The sequence below is a fragment of the Mustela nivalis genome (genome assembly GCF_964662115.1).
Source record: "Mustela nivalis genome assembly, chromosome: 9".
Classification (NCBI taxonomy): domain Eukaryota; kingdom Metazoa; phylum Chordata; class Mammalia; order Carnivora; family Mustelidae; genus Mustela; species Mustela nivalis.
In genome coordinates, this window is record NC_139028.1 from 69,593,772 (window position 1) to 69,611,907 (window position 18,136).

An 18,136-nucleotide genomic window follows, 5' to 3' on the forward strand; every position below is an offset into this window, starting at 1 on the left:
ACAGCAGAACAAAGACTTGGGAAGAGCAGAGAGGAGGCCGTGTGGCTAGGACACGTGCATCCCAGCGAGGCTGGGTCCAGGGCAGGAGGGCGGCTGCCCCTGCTCCCCTGCCCCTCATCAGGAGCCCCAGGGGCCAGGAGTTGAGCTTGATCTCCTCTGCCTGCCCCCTCTGCCAGCTCATCGCATCTCCCAGGCCGGGTGCTCCAAGCAGAGCTGAGAGCTCAGCTTCTCCACAGGTAACACCAACCCCTAATTCACCCAGGAAGAGCTGCCTCCCCCTGTCCTGGCTCCATCCGCCATCACTTTCCCCCCTTCTCCCCGTGTTTCCAGCGGGGAAACCCCTGATGCAAGTCCGGGGTCCTCCTCTTCGGCCTGTCTGAGCCCCCACACTTTGTGTCCGCCCTCAATGATTTCCCTTCCCCACACAGCTTGGCAAGTCCCTGTCTCGCAAGTCCTGCTGTGGCTCATCCTTCCTAACCCCAGCTGCACTCTGGGTCTTTCTGCTGGTCCTCCTCAGAGGTCTCAGACCTGCTTCTCAAGCTGCCAGCCTCTCTGGTGCTGCTTACTCCCAGGCTGAGCCCAACCCTTCTGGAGTTCCCCAAGGCCCAGCTAGTGCCCGGCTGCAGCATTTAATGAAACTTTCCTAAGGGCTGAGGGTGACATGAGTGACTGCAAGACAAACAGATCATAGGAACCTGAAAATTCGCTAGCCAGGGAAGGCAACATCTGCCTCAATTCATAGCTGTCCCTGCCCTTGGGAGGCTGCCCGCAAGGGAGACACCACATCATTACTCAGGATAATGATGTCCTCCTGTGATGTCAGCCTCAGGCCAAGATGGGTTCTGGGCTTTACCTGATAATCCAAGTCCCCCAAGGGACCCCTGCCCCCAGGAGCTTCTCTTCAGAACCTCACAAACACTCTCTAGGTGGTTCCTGCAGCAGGGAGCTGGGCTGAGGGATACACGAAGCTGAGGTCAGCAGTCTTTCCACTCACCAAGCGGTGAGTGTGCCCGGAGGGGCTCCTGTCTCTAATTCCGCAAAGGCCCAGTGTTAACAGCATTGTGGGGAGATACTTTCCATGGCCCACTGTCAGTCAGATTTTTCAGAAGAGAACAGACACTCAGATAAAAGAAAATTGTGCTGACAGGGTTTTTTTTTTTCTGACATTGTGGGAAGCTGAGATGAAAAGTTAATGGTAGAAATAATGCCCCAAAATGTTGATATTATTTATAACTTCATATAAGCCCTCTAAATCCTTGGGGGAAAGAAAGTATCTTCTATCATATCCTCTTTTCTTTTTTAAAAAAATATGTATTTTATTTATTTGAAAGAGAGCATGAGCAGAGGGAGAAGGAGAAACAGGCTCCTCGCTGAGCAGGGAGCCCATGGTGGGGCTCGATTCCAGGACCCTGAGATCATGACCTTGGCCAAAGTCAGACACTCAACTGTCTGAGCTACCCAGGCATCTTTATCATACAGTCTTTTCAAACAACAAACACATTTGAGGATCTCTCTCTCACTCACACACAGGAAAGCAAGTTGCAAATATTACATTTTTTGAAATTACCGCATACCTAACTGACTTTTCAAAATGAGTTTGTGTTCAACCTGTTAGCTGTATTTATTCCATGTATCAACCTTCCAGAGTTTAAGCTTATTCTGAGAATTTCTCCCAGGAGGAACACATCCATACTCACGCCTAGAGAAGGGAAGGAGAGCATGGTGGGCCTGGGTAAGTGGAGGGGGTGCTTGAGGCCGCTTTCTCTCTCAGGGCATCACCACCAGCTAGAGATTCTAAAGCTGTGCTCTCTGGCCTGTGTAAACTCTGGGCCTGGATGACCATCTGGGGCATATCTGCTAACGCGAATATCAACCAGGTGGTTGGGGTGAGACTGGTCCCCACAGGTGTCCGGGAAGGAGGCCCCCAAGGCCTGCCATCTCTCCCTCAGGTACTCTGCGGAAGCAGCATCAGCAGCCCTTTGGCTGTTTCCTTCTCCTTTTAAGCCACCCTCCTTAGGAAGAGAATTCAGATTTTACCAGGTCTCTCTCCTTCCAAATCTCCCACAGGCTGGCCATGGCTATTTATGTTCCCTAAATTAATTTTCTATTTTTCACCTTTTCTCCTGATGTGCCCTTAACCGACAGCACCTTCCTCCCTTCTTACCATATAAATGCCACGGAATCCTCAGGGTTCAGTTGAAATGCCACTCCTTTGTGAGGCCTCTGTGAACGACACCCCACTTAGCATGAAGTACTCCCAGGATACTCTGATGGTGATTCATATTGGTCACTTACTGCCTCTAGCTTTTTGCTTTACAGTGCGATTCATGTCTTCTCTCTTGACTGTGAAGCCCTTAGGGTCTGAGATTACGTTTCCTCCCCATGCTGAAAAGCAGGGGCTTTCATTGTTCTCTCAATTGATGTATTTAGCTGACATGAGCTCATTGCTGGACCTTCGCTACGGTTGGTGACTGAGCCTTTCCTCTGTGGTCCATAGGAAAGTTTCTAGCATGTGATCCTCAATAGGCAGGAGGGAACTGGTCGGTGTGAGTCCCAAGCAAGGGTTGAGACACTGGCAGTCTGCATCTGGCTCTTCAAAGTGTGTAGAAGCATCCAGAGGAGGGGGAAAGCTACCCACACACACACCAGGCTGAATGCGCCTACCTACCATTGTCAGGAAATGAGAGCTAGAGGATACTGGAATCTTGCTCTTTAGCCAGAAAATGCCTACCATCCATAAGTGGTGATATCCTGGAGTTAAGGTCATAGGTGAACAGATCGAGCCTCCATTTTTTTTGTATAGTAAACACTGGTGAGTTGGGAGGCAGATAGATGATTCTTCATTGTCTCTTTGGTATTTATGCTTGTAGCCCTTCATTATTTTTCAGAGCTCCATTTGTCCCTTTTTAGGAAATGCTGAATTTAAATACTCTAGTCCTATTTGAGGACCAGCCAAACAGACTTATCAGGAGCCAAAGCCAGCTGCCTCCTCCCCATCTTTACTGACCAACACTTGTGTAGGGCCAGCGTGAATGAGGACTCTGAAGGCAAGAGGGGTGCTTCAGCTGCTCCTATGTCACTCCACCCTGGGTTCCTGCTCTCCTGTGTGCTCTCCTGTCCAGCCTCTGCCCTGCTTGCAGGCTCCAAGTCCTAAAACACAAATCTGACCATGCTCCTCCCCTACTCCAGTAGCTGCCCTTTGTCCAGACCAAGATCAGGTTCCCTATCCTGCCATTCCTGGTCCTTGGTGACCCTGCCTCCATCTCTTCCTTGTACTGTATTTTGAAGCCATGCCCAATTTCTGGTGGTCTGCTTCATGCTTTTCATTCACCCAGGCCCTTCCTCCCGCTTTGACTTCTTTTCATTCTGTCCTCTCTGCCTCTTTGCTTGGCCGGATCCAGCTCATCTTTTAAGCATCTCCTCAGTTATCACCTTCTTCAGGAGGCATTCTGCAGATCATCCTACTATGAGTTCAATGTCTTCTGTACATGTTCTCTCCCACTGGTACCCTGGGCCTACCCCTACCATAGCGGTTGGTGCCACTTGATATTATCCATGGTCGTGTCATCCACAGCCCATCCAACTGCTCCTTGAGGATAGCAATTAATATTCATTGTTGGTTTAACTAGTACCTGGCAAAATGCCTGGCACAAAGTCAGCGTTGAATAAATTCTTGTTGGATAGAATTCCAATTTCTTCCATCTTACAACTTAGGAAGTGATAGTTGATTTGTTAGATGGACTCTGCATATCATATTTTCAGAATTATAGCTACAGTGGTTCTGTTAATGTATAAAAATAACCCAGGGCTAGCTCACTCTGAAAGCCAATGAAGTTCTATTTTCTTGAAGAGCAAATGAGCTCTACCTTCCTTCCAGCACACAGTTCTCCAAGTGCAAGTCAGCACCGTGAGAATGACCACAGTGCCCAGTCTTTGTTCAGATGGGATTTGTGGCAACAAAAAAGCCCACACAGTTCTCAAAAGGGACTGGGCAGGGAACCATCTTAGTTTAAAAACTGGTCAGAAGAACCATGACCATATTCTCCAGAATTTCTTCATGTTTGGGCTCCTCATGCTAGCTGCTTATCTCCACAATCTTTCAAGATGCCTCTTTACACTATTTGCATCATTCATTGTCGATATTATGGCATTCTGTTCAGGTGGTGCTCAATCAAGTTTCCTTTGAAACAATCACCTTGCAGAGGGATGGGGCAGATTCAGTCATTTATTTATTTATCAACAAATATTGACTGAGTACCTATGATGGGTATACATCTATGAGAAAAAATAGACAGAAATTCTTGCCCAAGTTGAGTTTATATTCTAGTGGGAAAACCAGGAAATAAGCATTGTAAATGAGTATATTATGTGTAGTTGAAGGTAATAATCACTAACTAATGAAAAGAAAAATACAATAGGGTAAGTAAGGGGGACCAGAAGTATCATAGTGGGTTTTTTGTTGTCGTTGTTGTTGGTTGGTTGGTTGGTTGGTTGGTTGGTTAGTGTTTTTTAAAGGGGGGAGATGATCTTCATAGGCGTGTTGTAGGTCTCATGGAAAACTGAAACATTTGAGTAAACAGTTGAAGGATATGAGGGAGGAAGCCACGTAAATATGCAGGCTAAGAGGTGGCCAGTGCAAAGACCTTAGGGACATTTGTACAAGGAGTCCTGAGAACGATGTGGGGGATGCAGAGTGAGGTAGGAAAATAGGAGATGAGATCAGGAAAGTTAACAGGTGTGTAGGGCTCAGATTACATAGAACCTAATAGATTTTTTTTTAAGATTTTATTTAGTTATTTGACAGATGGAGATCACAAGTAGGCAGAGAGGCAGGCAGAGAGAGAGAGGAGGAGGAAGCAGGCTCCCCGCTGAGCAGAGAGCCCAACTCGGGGCTCAATCCCAGGACCTGGGATCACGACCCAAACCGAAGGCAGAGGCTTTAACTCACTGAGCAACCCAGGCGCCCTGAACCTAATAGATCTTTATAAGGACTCTGGTTCGTAATCTGAGAGAAGAAGAAGCTGTTGCAGGATTTTATAGAGAGATGTGACATGACCTGAGGTTACAACTGATTCCTTTGATTCTGTGTTGAGAATAGACTGTAGGGGGCAGGGCTGGAAGTGGGGGAGATCACTAGGAGTCTACTGCTGTTATCCAGATGGAAACTGTAGGGTCTTGGACTGGTATAAAAGCGGGGTAATGATGAGAAGTGGTTACATTCTGTATACATTTTTGGAAGGAGACCGAATAGGATTTCAGGATGTAGGGTATGACAAAGAGAAGTGGAGGATGATTTCAACGTTTTACGCCTGAGCAGCTAGAAGTGAGCTGAGGAAAACAGAAGGTAGAGCATCTGTGCAGGGCAATCAGAAGTTGGACCTACTGAGTTTGAGGTGTCTATTGGGGGTATCTATAGGGAGACATCAAGTGGAAGTTAGATGCAAAAATCAGGAGTTCCAGAGAAAGGTCAAGCTGATGTAAAGATGGTTGACATATAAATGGAGAAGAGAAGAGGTCCAAGGACTAAAAACTGGGACTGAGAAGGAGAAAATCATTGAAGTTGTAAGAAAACTAGGAGCGTCCAAAGACAAGAGAGAAGATACTGTTTCCAGGAGAAGGAAATGATCAGATCTCAGGTGTTGCCAAGAGGTCAGACAGGATGAGGACTGAGAACTGACTTTGAGTTTATCCATGTGCTGGATATTGGTGACATGGGATACTGGGTTGGTGGTGTCCTCCCAAAATTCTTATCTATACAGAACCTTTTTGGGGAGTAGAATCTTTGCGGATACATTCAGTTACATTAAATTGACATCATACTTGATGAGGGTGGGTCCTAAATCCAAAGACTAGTGTCCTTAGAGTAAGAAGACCATGTGGTGAAGACACAGAGCCAACAAGGGGAGTGCAGGGCGATGGGGGAGCAGAGATTCCAGTGTGCGGCTACCAGCCAAGGATCGCCGACAACCACCAGGAGTCAGGGGGAGGTGAGGAAGGATTCTTCTGGAGAGTCTTTAGAAAGAGCACGGCCCAACTGACACCTTGAATCCAGACTTCTGGCCACCAGAACTGGGAGAGAATAGATTCATATTGTTGTAAGCCACCCAGTTTATTATATTTTGTTATGAAAACCCAAGGACCCTGATGCACTTGGTGCCTTGACTTGGGCTACTGTAACAAAACAGCATAGACTGGGGCTTACACAACAGGCATTTAGGGGTGCCTGGGTGGCTCAGTGGGTTAAGCCACTGCCTTCGGCTCAGGTCATGATCTCAGGGTCCTGGGATCGAGTCCCACATCGGGCTCTCTGCTCAGCAGGGAGCCTGCTTCCCCCCTCTCTCTTTCTCTCTCTCAGCCTGCCTCTCTGTCTACTGTGATCTCTCTCTGTCAAATAAATAAATAAAATCTTTTAAAAAAAAATTAAAAAATAAAAAAAAAACAGGCATTTATTCCTCACAGATCTGGAAGCTGGAGGTCAAAGGTCAGGGTACTGGCACGGTTGGGTTCTGGTGAGAACTCTTTCCCTGACTTGCAGATGGCTGCTTTCTCCCTGTGTGCTCACCTGGCGGGTGGAAAGACAGCAAGCACCAGCTCTCTGATGTCTCTTCTAAGGGCTCAAAGCCCTTCGTGAGGGCCCTACTCTCAGGACCTCATCTCACCCTGGTTACCCGGTAAACGTGCCATCTGCAAACACCATCACATTAGAGGTTAGGGCTTCAACATATGAATTTTGTGGGGTACAAACTTCATTCTATAGCACTCGATAAAGCAGTCATTTTACATTTCTGTACCTTGATTTCTCATCTGTAAAATGGAGATAATAATAGCATAACCACCTCAGAGAACTGTGCTGAGGAACAAGTGAATTAATAGATGTAATGGTCTTAGAATAATTCATACCAAGTGCTATGTAATATTAACTATTACAGTGATTGATAAATCCCATCATTTTGTTTTGAAATTAAAACACTCATTTTCACTTGTTCTTTGTTTAATTCTCAGTTAGCTCATTAACTGGACAGATTATATTTCCCTAAACTGTTAAACACTAATTTCACACTTAATCAAATTCTCTTGAATGTTCTAAATTAAAGGAAAAAACCTTATAATCTAGCAAAGAAAATTCTCTTAATATTTAAGCTCTGTTTCAGGAATCGATTGGCTAAATTTCCTAAACATTTCAAACTGAAGCCACAAATTTAAAGTGTGATTATGTCCAACACTACAAACATCCAACACAGTAGGTGTTAAACAGAATCATTTTCAATCACTGCTAACTCCTTATTTTTTTTAATAAATTTTATTTTTTTTTTAAGCAGTTTTAGGTTCATATAGAAAAACTAAGTAGGAAGTATGGAGAGTTCCCAGGATGCCTGGATGGCTCAGTCATTTGGGCTGCTGCCTTCGGCTTGGGTCATGATCCCAGGGCCCTGGGATCGAGTCCCACATCGGGCTCATTGCTCAACGGGGAGCCTGCTTATCTCCCCACCTCTGCCTGCCCCTCTGCCTGCCCCTCTGCCTGCTTGTGCTCTCTCCTTCTCTCCCTCTCTCTCTCTGACAAATAAATAAATAAAGTCTTTAAAAAGAAAGTATAGAGAGCTCCCATATAACCAGTGGTTCCACATACAGACATCCTCCCTGCTATCAGCATCTCCCACCAGAGCGGTACAGTTGTTACAGGCAGTGAAGCCGCATTGACCTCTCAGTATCACCAGAAGTCTGTAGTTTACATCATGGTCCATTCTTGATGTTGTTCATGCTCTGAGTTTGCACAAACACACACTGACATGTATCCATCACATAACAGCATATGTCATACAGAGTATTTTCACTGCCTTTAAGATTTTCAGTCAAGCACTATTAACTCTTATAATGCGAATATATTAAAAAAAATCTTATGCATAGAGATTAAATTACCTTAAGCATTTCAGCATCTTAGAAAATAAATTTGTAAACTTAGCATATTGGATTTTCGTGAGCATTTAAAGGTTAAATAAATGTAACTAGTCAAGTTATCCTAAATGTATCTATTAAAATCATAAATCCAGTAGTTTTTACTGTATCATATTATTAAGCACTTACCTTAAAAACATAAAACAGAATTTTGATCACAAACGTGTTATTGCAAATTTAAATAAGTAAATAAATAACATAACATAACATAACCTACACAAAAACATTATTACTTCACATTTAGAATTCTTGTTTGTTTGCCTCTCTCTTGTTATAAAGTTAATTTTCCCAAGAGCAGGAAGAGATTTATCAGTTCTTCAGTAGCAACTGAGACTACAGATGGATGACCCCTCGGAGGTCTAAGTGCCCAGTCACAAAGGGAGGATACCTGTGGACAGACATGGGAAAGGGCTGGATTACTCCCTGGAAAATTTCACCAGAGCTGTGCATTCACAAGGCAGGTCCCTTCTTCTAGTTGGCTTCTGCCAGGTGTGCTGTCAGTGAGATAATACCAGCCTTGTTTGTGGGATTTCATTTCACGATCCAGTGCCTCTCACATATTCTAGGAACATTTCAACTTTCACCCTGACCCAATTGTTTTTATAACTTTTTTTCCTTTTTTTAAAAGATTTTATTTATTTATTTGAGAGAGAGAGAAGGATGGAGCACCAGTGGGGGAAGGAAGATGGAGAAGCAGACTCCCTGCTTAGCGGGGAGCCGGATGCAGGGCTCGATCCCAGGACCCCGGGATCATGACCTGAGCCAAAGGCAGACTCTTAACCAACTGAGCCACGAAGGTGTCCCTACAGTCCAGCTTCTTGATGAGACTTCAGTTACTCTCTTTTCTTGCTCAGTGTCCTGTTTTTCTGGTCCTTGACCGACAAGCACAAGCTCTTCAAGAGTAGGGTGCGCGGCAGTCATCTTTGTGTTTCTAATGGTCCACACATTTGCCTGGTGCTCAACAAATCTTTGCAGAATGAATTAATGAGTAAATGTAATAAATTCTAAGCTTGGAGTAACAAACTCCAAATATACAACTCCACCAGGCAGAGTAATTGTTGCCTTGCAGCAATTCCCTGATTTGCCCCACCCTCTGAAAACTCTGACAGCACCCCCTGCTGTGAACCTCTTTAATGACCCATCACAGACAGCCACTTCTTGCTTGTTTCTGAGGAGCTTCTCAGTATCAGTATACATATCACACACACCAATACTCACTGCCATTCCCCTGAAGGTTGACTTGACAGTGGGTCTTAGTACACTCTCCTACACAGTCTGGACTATTCCGAGTTACTCTCTGAATTGAAAATCCTTTTTGGAAAGATGCTGTAATGGAGTTGGGGTGGGCAATAACTTGCCATCCTGGGCATGGTCCTTAAAGCGTACATTTGGAGCCATAAACACACAATGGCAGATGCCGGCTCTGCTGTTCTCTACCTTTGCTATTTGGCCTTTCTCGGACTCAGCTCTGTAAGAACGTAAGTGTAGTGTCCATCACAGAGGTCCAGACGAACATCGAACGAGATCAGCTATGCATCAGCTATGCTCTTAGGGTAGAGCAGAGTGTCCGAATGCGCCACACAGATAAGCTGTTACCCAAGTGGATCTCCTTTTCCAGCTGTCGCCCCAGTCCCTGACTGACAGTACAATCACATTCGCACTTCTTTAACGCAATTCTTAAAGGGATGAGGGGCAATGAAGAACAAAGAATGCCCTCTTTGGAGAAAGAAAAAGAAGCTAATCAGATTCTAAGTGGGGGGAGGGGGGAAGGGAGGGAGAGAGGGGGTAGGCATGAGGATTCCTAATATATTTTGCAAAACTGGGTTAAGTAATAGTCAACAAAATCATGAGACTTTTTATGGTTTTTAAATAAAAATTGAAAATATGAGTGTAACAATAATGAGCCCATATAAGAGTGAATCATGTAATGAGTCACTTCAATTTCTGACAAGCTTCTTAGTTCAAAGCCCTTAGATACTTCCTGTAATCAAAACCCATTTTCAAATTCACAGGAAGATATTATCTAATGATCCACCCAATCTTTTCATGTTCTTAATTTGGGGTCAGTTTCATTGGCCTGTCTCACATCAGCTGTCATTTTCGTGATCGAAATGCCACTTCACATTACAGTTTTCATTGAGACTGTTCTCATCTTTGGTTTCAATTCAATTTAATTCAAACGGGATCTGTATGTCTCCGGACAATTGAATTCACTTCAGTTCCCCTCTGTTCTGATAAGATTGTAACCACTATTTCCTATTGATGCCATTGAAGGTCCTGATGCCTTCCAAACCCCTGGCGCTGCCTGGGAGGTCAGATAACAAGGACGCTGCTGCTTCTGCCCCCTGAGATGGGTCTGGTGCCAGCCCTCGAACCAGCTAGGCCAGGCTTCTGGCCACCAGTTGACACCACCATTGCTCTCTCTGGTGCTGGGGCCACAGTCTGTAACCATCCCATCTCCCCACCAAAACCCTACTGGGTCAGTGCTCTTCTGAACTCTAGAAAATCTTTCCTTATACCTCAGTTTACAGGAATCTTGGCTGAGAAACAGCCCATTCCGTTATAAGAGTTTGGAAAGGTGTTGTGATTTGCTTATTTTTCTGTTTGTTTGTTTGTTTGTTTTGTTTGTTTTTGGTTGGGTTTTTCTAGTATTTCCCCCCACAGAAGACAGAAGGGGTTGGGCCCCAGCACACTTTACCCATGCCACACTCAAAATTGCCCTTCTCCTGTAACAACTACTTTTTTTCATACCTGAATTATATATCTGACATGCCCTAGGAGAAGTTCATTTCCAAGAAGCTTCTCTTTCAAGACCCCTGATAGAAATGACCCTACCCTTCCACCAGACCTTGAAACTCCTTTGTCTTATCCTCTTGTGGGCTGGCAAAAATATTCTAGAGTCCTGGTGTCACTGTCTAGAGTAGGAACACAAAGGATACTAGGACCAGCCATGATCAGAGCCCAGAAAATAAACCCAGCTAAAGAAGAGGGAGACCCAGCTGAAGAAGAAGAGAAGAGGCCCCTCCACACTATTCCCAGGAACTGAGTTTGATTCCAGCTAACTGCATGTACAAGGAAACTCACCAGGTGAGCAAAACCCACCTATGGAGGTCAAGTCAGAGCTGTACTATAATTTGGCTCCTGGCAGCATGGTCTCTGCTAATGGTAGCCCTGGGAATGGAGACTGGTAAAACATTGGCTAGAGTAACAGCCCAGCCATCTAAGCAGGCTTCAGATAAGGCCAGAACACATCAGATACAGAGGTGGTCCCTAAGGCTGGGAATTTGGGGAAAGCCCTACCCAAGGCAGTGGGAAGGACCTGCTCAAATAGAAAGAAGAAACTAATGTTAGAACAGGGAAGACTGACATTGTGCGTAGAGCTGAGGGTGCAAATTAGGTACACATGCAGGTCACTAGCTGGTGCAATCCAGAGAAATGGAATAATTAAGTTGGAAGCCATAAGAGGGCTGTGGCACCTGCTGCATGTTATTGGCTCAGAATGGTGTTGCTTAACGTTGTTTCATCTGATTCAGAGTACCTAGAAAACCAAGGCAGAAGCTCAAATGTATAGACGGGACTTACAGAGTGAATTTAGAAATGATGTAATTGCTGAGGCATAGACTTTGAAGTTAGAAGTCTTAAGTTCAAATCCCAGCTCTGACACTTAGTAACAGTGTGACTTTGGGCAAATTAATCTTCCTGTATCTTTGTGTCCTCCAGTAAAAAACCTCATAGGTTCTCTGTGAGGCCCTTTTAAGGATTTGTAAAGTTCATATCCTATCATGATAGGAACTGACACTGAAGGAATAATAGCAGCACAACGAACTCTTTGGGGGGGCTAAGCCTGTGGACATTTTGCCTTCCCAGACAAGAAGGACTGAGGGACTGACAAGCTGGGCCTGCAGATAGGGGTCTCACCGCTGAGAGAAGGGGCTCTGGGAAGATCCTGCCAGATGTAGGTCGGGGGTTGGTTAAGAGGGCAATTCTGAGGGTGCTCCAGAACATTAGCTGGCCTGGGAGGGTCATTTCGAATCCCAATAGAAGACAAATATCCATTCACATTTTCCTTCTAGACTCGAACATTCCCCTTCCCACAGCCAGTGGCATACTTCCGAGTCGAGGGGTACAGTCAGGTATGGCTGTCAGTCTTCAGTGTCTGCTCTGGCTTTCGTTAAGTTGGAGCCTCACGTGTGAGCATTTGATCTGTGAAATGCAGTCCACAGATTCCAGTTCCAAAATGTTTGCGGCTTTCCCGTGGCTAATATATATCTATTTGGTTATTGCTGTGTCCTTGGCAGTGACTCTGGTTTTCTCTCTGGGCTGGCAGCATTAATACCTTTAGTCTGTACTGGAACGTGCCCTGAGTTGAAATTAAATGGATGCTGCACTGAGTGTGAAACAGGAGAGATCCGGCTGCTCTAATGCCGGGCTCCACTGGAAGAGCCCATCTTCACAGCTTAGAAACCAGGAATGGGGGTTGCGCCCCACAGATACCCCCTCTCCGCTCCCCAACCTTATGTCCTCCCCCTCTACTCCTCATCCCGAAGCCTGCCTGTTCTTCTAGTGAGCCATACACTTCGCCTGCCTTTGTACCTTTGTGCGGGCTCTTTCCTCTACCCCAAATGACCTTCCTTTCTTCTCTCCTGATAGACTCCCTTTCAGCCTAAATGGCCCAGCTTGACTTCTCTTTCGGAGTCCTCTCTATGGACCTCCTCAAACCCTCTTCCTTCTTTGCTCCTGCGCATTCTCTGCACGCCCGTTACTCAGCTTCTCACCTTATAACTGCTCCCCCGATAAACCCGTTGAAAGTGGGGTATGTGTCTTACACGTGGCATCTCCAGCATCTCGGGAACACTGTGTCCCCAGCATCTTTCACAGTGCCTGGCACTTGTTAGCTACACATTAAAAATATATGCATGATTACTACAGCTTTACAGTATATCTTGAAACCTGAAATTCTGATACCTCCAGCTTCATTCTTCTTTTTCAAGATGGCTTTAGCTATTTGGGGTCTTCTGTGGTTTTATATGAACTTTAATATTACTCGTTCTAGTTCTGTGAAAAATGTTACTGGTATTTTGATCGGGATTGCACTGAATCTGTAGGTGGCTTTGGATGGTATGGACATTTTAACAATATTAATTCTTCCAACCCACGAACACTGAGATATCTTTCCATTTGTTTGTGTTGTCTTCAGTTTCTTTCATCAGTGCTTTCATTTTCAGAGTGCAGGTTTTTACTTCCTTGGTCATGTTCATTGCTGGGTCTTTTATTCTTTTTGGCGTAATTATAAGGGGAGTGTTTTCTAATTTCTCTTTCTGCTACTTTGTTATTAGTGTATAGAAATGCAGCAGATTTGTGTATATTAATTTTGTATCTTACAACGTGACTGAAATAATTTATCAGTTCTAATAGTTTCTTTAGTGGGGTCTTTAGGGTTTTCTATATATGATATGTCATCTGTGAATAATGAAAGTTTTATTTCTTTCTTACAAATTTTGATTCCTTTTATATCTTTTTTTAAAAAAGATTTTATTTATTTATTTATTTATTAGAGAGAGAGAGCGCACAAGCAGGGGGAGTGGAGGAGGGAGAAGTAGGCTCCCTGCTGGCCAGAGAGCTCAATGTGGGGCTGGATCCCAGGTCCCTGGGATCATGACCTGAGCTGAAGGTAGACACTTAGCTGACTGAGCCACCCAGGGGCCCCCTTTTATATCTTTTTGTCTAATTTGCTACAGCTAGGACTTTCTTATTATGTTCAGTTAAAGTGGTGAGAGTAGACATTCTTCTTTCTGATCTTAAAGGAAAAGCTCTCTGTTTTTCACCACTGAGTATCATATTAGCTCTGAGTGTGTCAGATATGGCCTTTATTATGTGGACGTATGTTCTCTCTAAGCCCCAAATGGTATGGTACTGACACAAAAATAGACACATGGTTCAATGGAACAGAATAGAAAGCCCAGAAATGAACCCTTGCTTATATGGTCACTTAATCTATGACAAAGAAGGCACAAATAGACAAGGGGCAAAGGACAGTCACTTCAGTAAATGAATGCTGGGAAAACTGGACAGCTACATGCAAAAGAGTGAACCTGGACCACTTTCTTACACCATACACAAAAATAAATTCAAAATGGATTAAAGACCTAAATGTGAAACTGAAATCATAAAACTTTGAGAAGAAAACATAGGCAGTAATTTCTTTGACATTGGCCTTAGCAACATTTTTCTAGATTTGTCTCCTCAGGCAAGGGAAACAAAAGCAAAAATAAACATTGAAACTACACCAAAGTAAAAAGTTTTCGAACCATCAACAAAACAAAAGGCAACCTACGGAGTGGCAGAAGATATTTACAGATGATGTGTCCAAAAATAGGTTAATATACAAAATATGAAGAGAACTTATATAACTCAGCACCAAAAAACCCCTGCAAATAATCCTATTACAAAGTGAGCAGAGGACCTGAATAGGCATTTTTTCAAAGAAGACATACAGTTGCCCAACAGGCACATGAAAGGATGCTCAACATCACTCATCATGAGGGAAATCCCAACAAAACCATAAGGAAATACCACTTTATGCCTGTCAGAATGGCTAGAATCAAAAACACAAGGAATAACAAGTGTTGGTGAGGATGTGGAGAAAAAGGGACCCTCGTGCACTGTTGGTGGGAATACCAGATGGTGCAGCCACTCTGAAAAACAGTAGGCTGGTTCCTCAAAAAATTAAAGATAGAAATACCATATGATTCAGTAATTTCACTAAACTCCAAAGAAAATTTCAGAATTCCAAAGAAAAATGAAAATACTAATTTGAAAAGATATATGCCTCCCTATGCTTATTGCAGATTTATTTACAATAGTCAAGATATGGAAGCAGCTCAAGTATGGAAACAGCTCAAGTGTGTGTACACACACACACACACACACTAGAATACTATTCAGCCATAAAAAAGAGTCAAGCTTGCCACTTGTGACAATGTGGAGGACCTAGAAAGCAAAGCAAAGTGAAATTAAGTCAGACAGAGAAAAACAAATACCATATGGTTTTCCTTATATGTGGAATCTAAAAAAACAGAACACATGAATAAACAAGTGAAAAAAAGACTCTTAAATACAGAGGACAAATTGGTGGTTGCCAGAGGGGAAGGTAGTAGGGAAATGGGTGAAACAGATAAAAGGACTATGAGATACAAACTTCCAGTTATAAAATAAAGAAGTCATGGAGATGAAAAGTACAGCAAAAGGAATATAGTCCAGAATAGTAAAATAATGCATCCTGGTGAGCATGGAGTAACGCATAGAATTGTGAATCAATATGTTGTACACCTTAAAGTAATATAACCCTATATGTTAATTATACTTCAATTTAAAAAATAAATATATATATATATATATATGGATGAAAACCAAAGCATTCTTTTTGTTTCTTCTTCCTACAGAAACGATGACTATTGGTAAGAAGATTCTTTGTGCCAAGGACACAGTGGGACACCCACCTTACAAAGATCTTAAGTAACTTTTCCCATCCAACAACACCCGGACGACTCCAGTGACCAAATGCTGAGCTGTAACCACAGCAATAACTGGCCCTTTTTCTGGATTAGGTTTGGTGAATGTGAATGGTCTGGCCATCTTCCAGTGGCCTAAGGTGGTGTGCTACGGGGGGAGCATGATAGTCATGGCCAAGAACCAAGGTCGGACTACGGAAGAAACCACCTGATGTAGTAGGAAAACTAAGAGTACCCTGGAGTGCTAGGACTCTTAGTGACGAACATGAGGCCCTTGGTGATGGGGTCACAGCACCCTCCCTGGCAGCGTCAGTCTGACACGATGTCATTTGCTTGAATGCCCTGGAAGGACCGAATCTGTAAACATATATCCAGGTGCTAAACAGGCAGCAGATCTAATTCACCCTGGACTACCTTTGCGCTAATAACTGTCTTCAGAAAATAATTTTACCCCAAGAAGTGCTCCAGCTTTGCAAGGAATAGCCCCAGGAGAGTAAGAGGAGAAGCAGGCTGTTCTCCCGGAAAAAATCTAGTGCAAGGAGGGCTGATTAACAGCAAGTTCACTGCCCCCTCCCATGCACATGGCAGAAAGTACCAGTTGACTGTAAACCTTTCTTGTGCTAAACCCACATTCTGAGGAGTCAGAACCCCGGCCAGTGTTTTCTAGATGGTCAGCAGCCACTTCCCGGCAACTGCTGTCAATGTTAAAACGAAAGTTACCTGCCATCTCTGTTAGAGAGGCCCACGTCTCAAGGGCATAAGCGTTCTGGAATGCCCTTTCCCGGGCATGGTGGTTGTCCATGGGGGGAAGAGCCGCAGGAACAGGTGTACTGTTGTATGAGATAAGTTGACGGAGAGGTAACACAACCCTCCCCCTGAGGAAGGCACAGCTTTGGGGCCTTCTTGGCCTCTGTGCTCTCTGGGGTATTTCCATATGCAGCAGCCCGGAGGCATTAGCCCTGGGCAGCCAAGACAAGCTTCCTTTCACCTCCAGACACATATCACTTTCATAGCACTTGGGGAACGGAAATACCTACAAGAGTGAAGGTCAAGGGCTCTCCCCGGGTATCTCATTCATTACTCAGCTTCCTCTGTGACCACATCAGCCAGCCCACTGCCAGCTCTGCTCCTCATGCTCATTGCTTCTGCCTCCATCCAAATGAAACCAAAGGCCTTAGCGTACCTTGGGGCAGGGGAAGAGGGGTGGCTGTGACCTAGTGGTCCTCTCTCTCCCATTATGGGTGCAAGGTACCCCAACCACACATTGCACCACTTCTCCAAGGTAACATCCTAGGAAGCTCATTGTCTTCATTTGAATTAACATTTCATCGTGGGACTACCTGGGTGGAAGCAGGATCATTGCCTGTCTTCAGAAAGTTCTTAGTGCCGCAGCTGCCTGGTGAAAGACACTGATCTCACATCTAAAAAGGAAAGGGGCCTTTGGTTGTGTGAGGCAGTGCTACCACACTCCAGCTTCCCGCGTTCCCCAGCCTGCCTAGTGCATTTTCATCTCTGATTGGCTTTCTACCATCGGCCTCCAAAGAGAAGCCAAGGTTCTGCCTATATCTGACCATATGAGAAGAATTCATCTTTCCTTGCCCAGAGTTCCACCCTGCCTCTTCCTCCCCATCACACATCCTGCACCATAGCAGTGTTTCGAACCAAAGCATGACGGACTTGTGCCAGCAGGACAGCTAGCAGAAATACTGTCTCTAGAGCCAGGCAGATGAGCCCAGAAGAATGGTCCCTGAGAAACAGACTGGCCCTGAGAGATATCAGGCAGCCATCCCAATAAACTTTGAGATGTCCTTGGCACTGAGAGCCTGGGTAGGAGATCCTGGGGCAGCTGTGCCTATTATTCCCCCCACCCACCCCCCAAAGATCTTCCTGCCCAGAGAGCTAGCAGCCCTGGATACTACTGAGCATGTTACTGGCTTGTTGGTACAAAACGGAAGGTGGCTTTGTAGGGGCAGCAGGCAAAGAAGCCTGTTTACATGGCAGGCAGGTGGCTTTGTGTCTAGAAAGCTTTGCCTAGCCAGTCCAGCTGTGGCCAAAGGCTGTTTTTGAATTTGAACTCCCTGAGCCTATCTGCAACTCTGCCTCTGTTCTCTTGCATTCTGTTTGGTTTCCCTTTAGTTTCCTAGTAAATGTTCCTTTTGAAACATTCCAATCTTGTCTCATTGAACTTGGGGGGAAGGTGGTTCTTCAACATCTTTCTCAGGATGGAGAAGGAAATTAACATGCCTTGAAAAAATGGAAATGGCACTGAGAGGGTCAGATCTTAGGAAAAGACCTTGGGGAGAACTGGTGCCAAGAGATGGGAGAGGCCAAGCGTGTGGACCCCACCCAACCCGCCCTGATTCTCAGCCCCTTTCTCACACTGCCTCTGTCTTTAAGTTGATCTGCCTTGGATGCATGTAGCTGCCAAAGCACCTCCCCAGCCTTGCCCTGGGCACATCCAGTGGGTGATCTGACCACTGCCGCACGACCAGAGGAGGAATAAGGGAGGGGTCCGAGTGTTTTCTAGAGCATGGTTTCTAGAGTTTTCAAAATGCTCCAACAATCATGACCCTAAATGGAATGACTTAGTCCTCAGGACCATCCGTAGAACTAAATTTCATGTGAAAAGAAGAAAGTCTTGTATGTTCTCACACTTCAGCTGAGGAGACTGA

At 44.8% G+C, this 18,136-nt stretch overlaps 1 protein-coding gene across 2 annotated transcripts in view; it reads left to right on the forward strand.

Moving 5' to 3' along the window:
* The window catches only part of SYT9 (synaptotagmin 9), a 202,983-nt gene extending 185,353 nt beyond the window's left edge, over positions 1-17,630 (forward strand). For both annotated transcript variants that reach the window (XM_082682995.1, XM_082682996.1), the window contains one exon: positions 15,396-17,630. In XM_082682995.1, the coding sequence (XP_082539121.1) occupies positions 15,396-15,404 (9 nt within the window). In that variant the 3' untranslated portion in view covers positions 15,405-17,630. The remainder of the gene's footprint in view (positions 1-15,395) is intronic.
* The last annotated feature ends 506 nt before the right edge of the window (positions 17,631-18,136 follow it).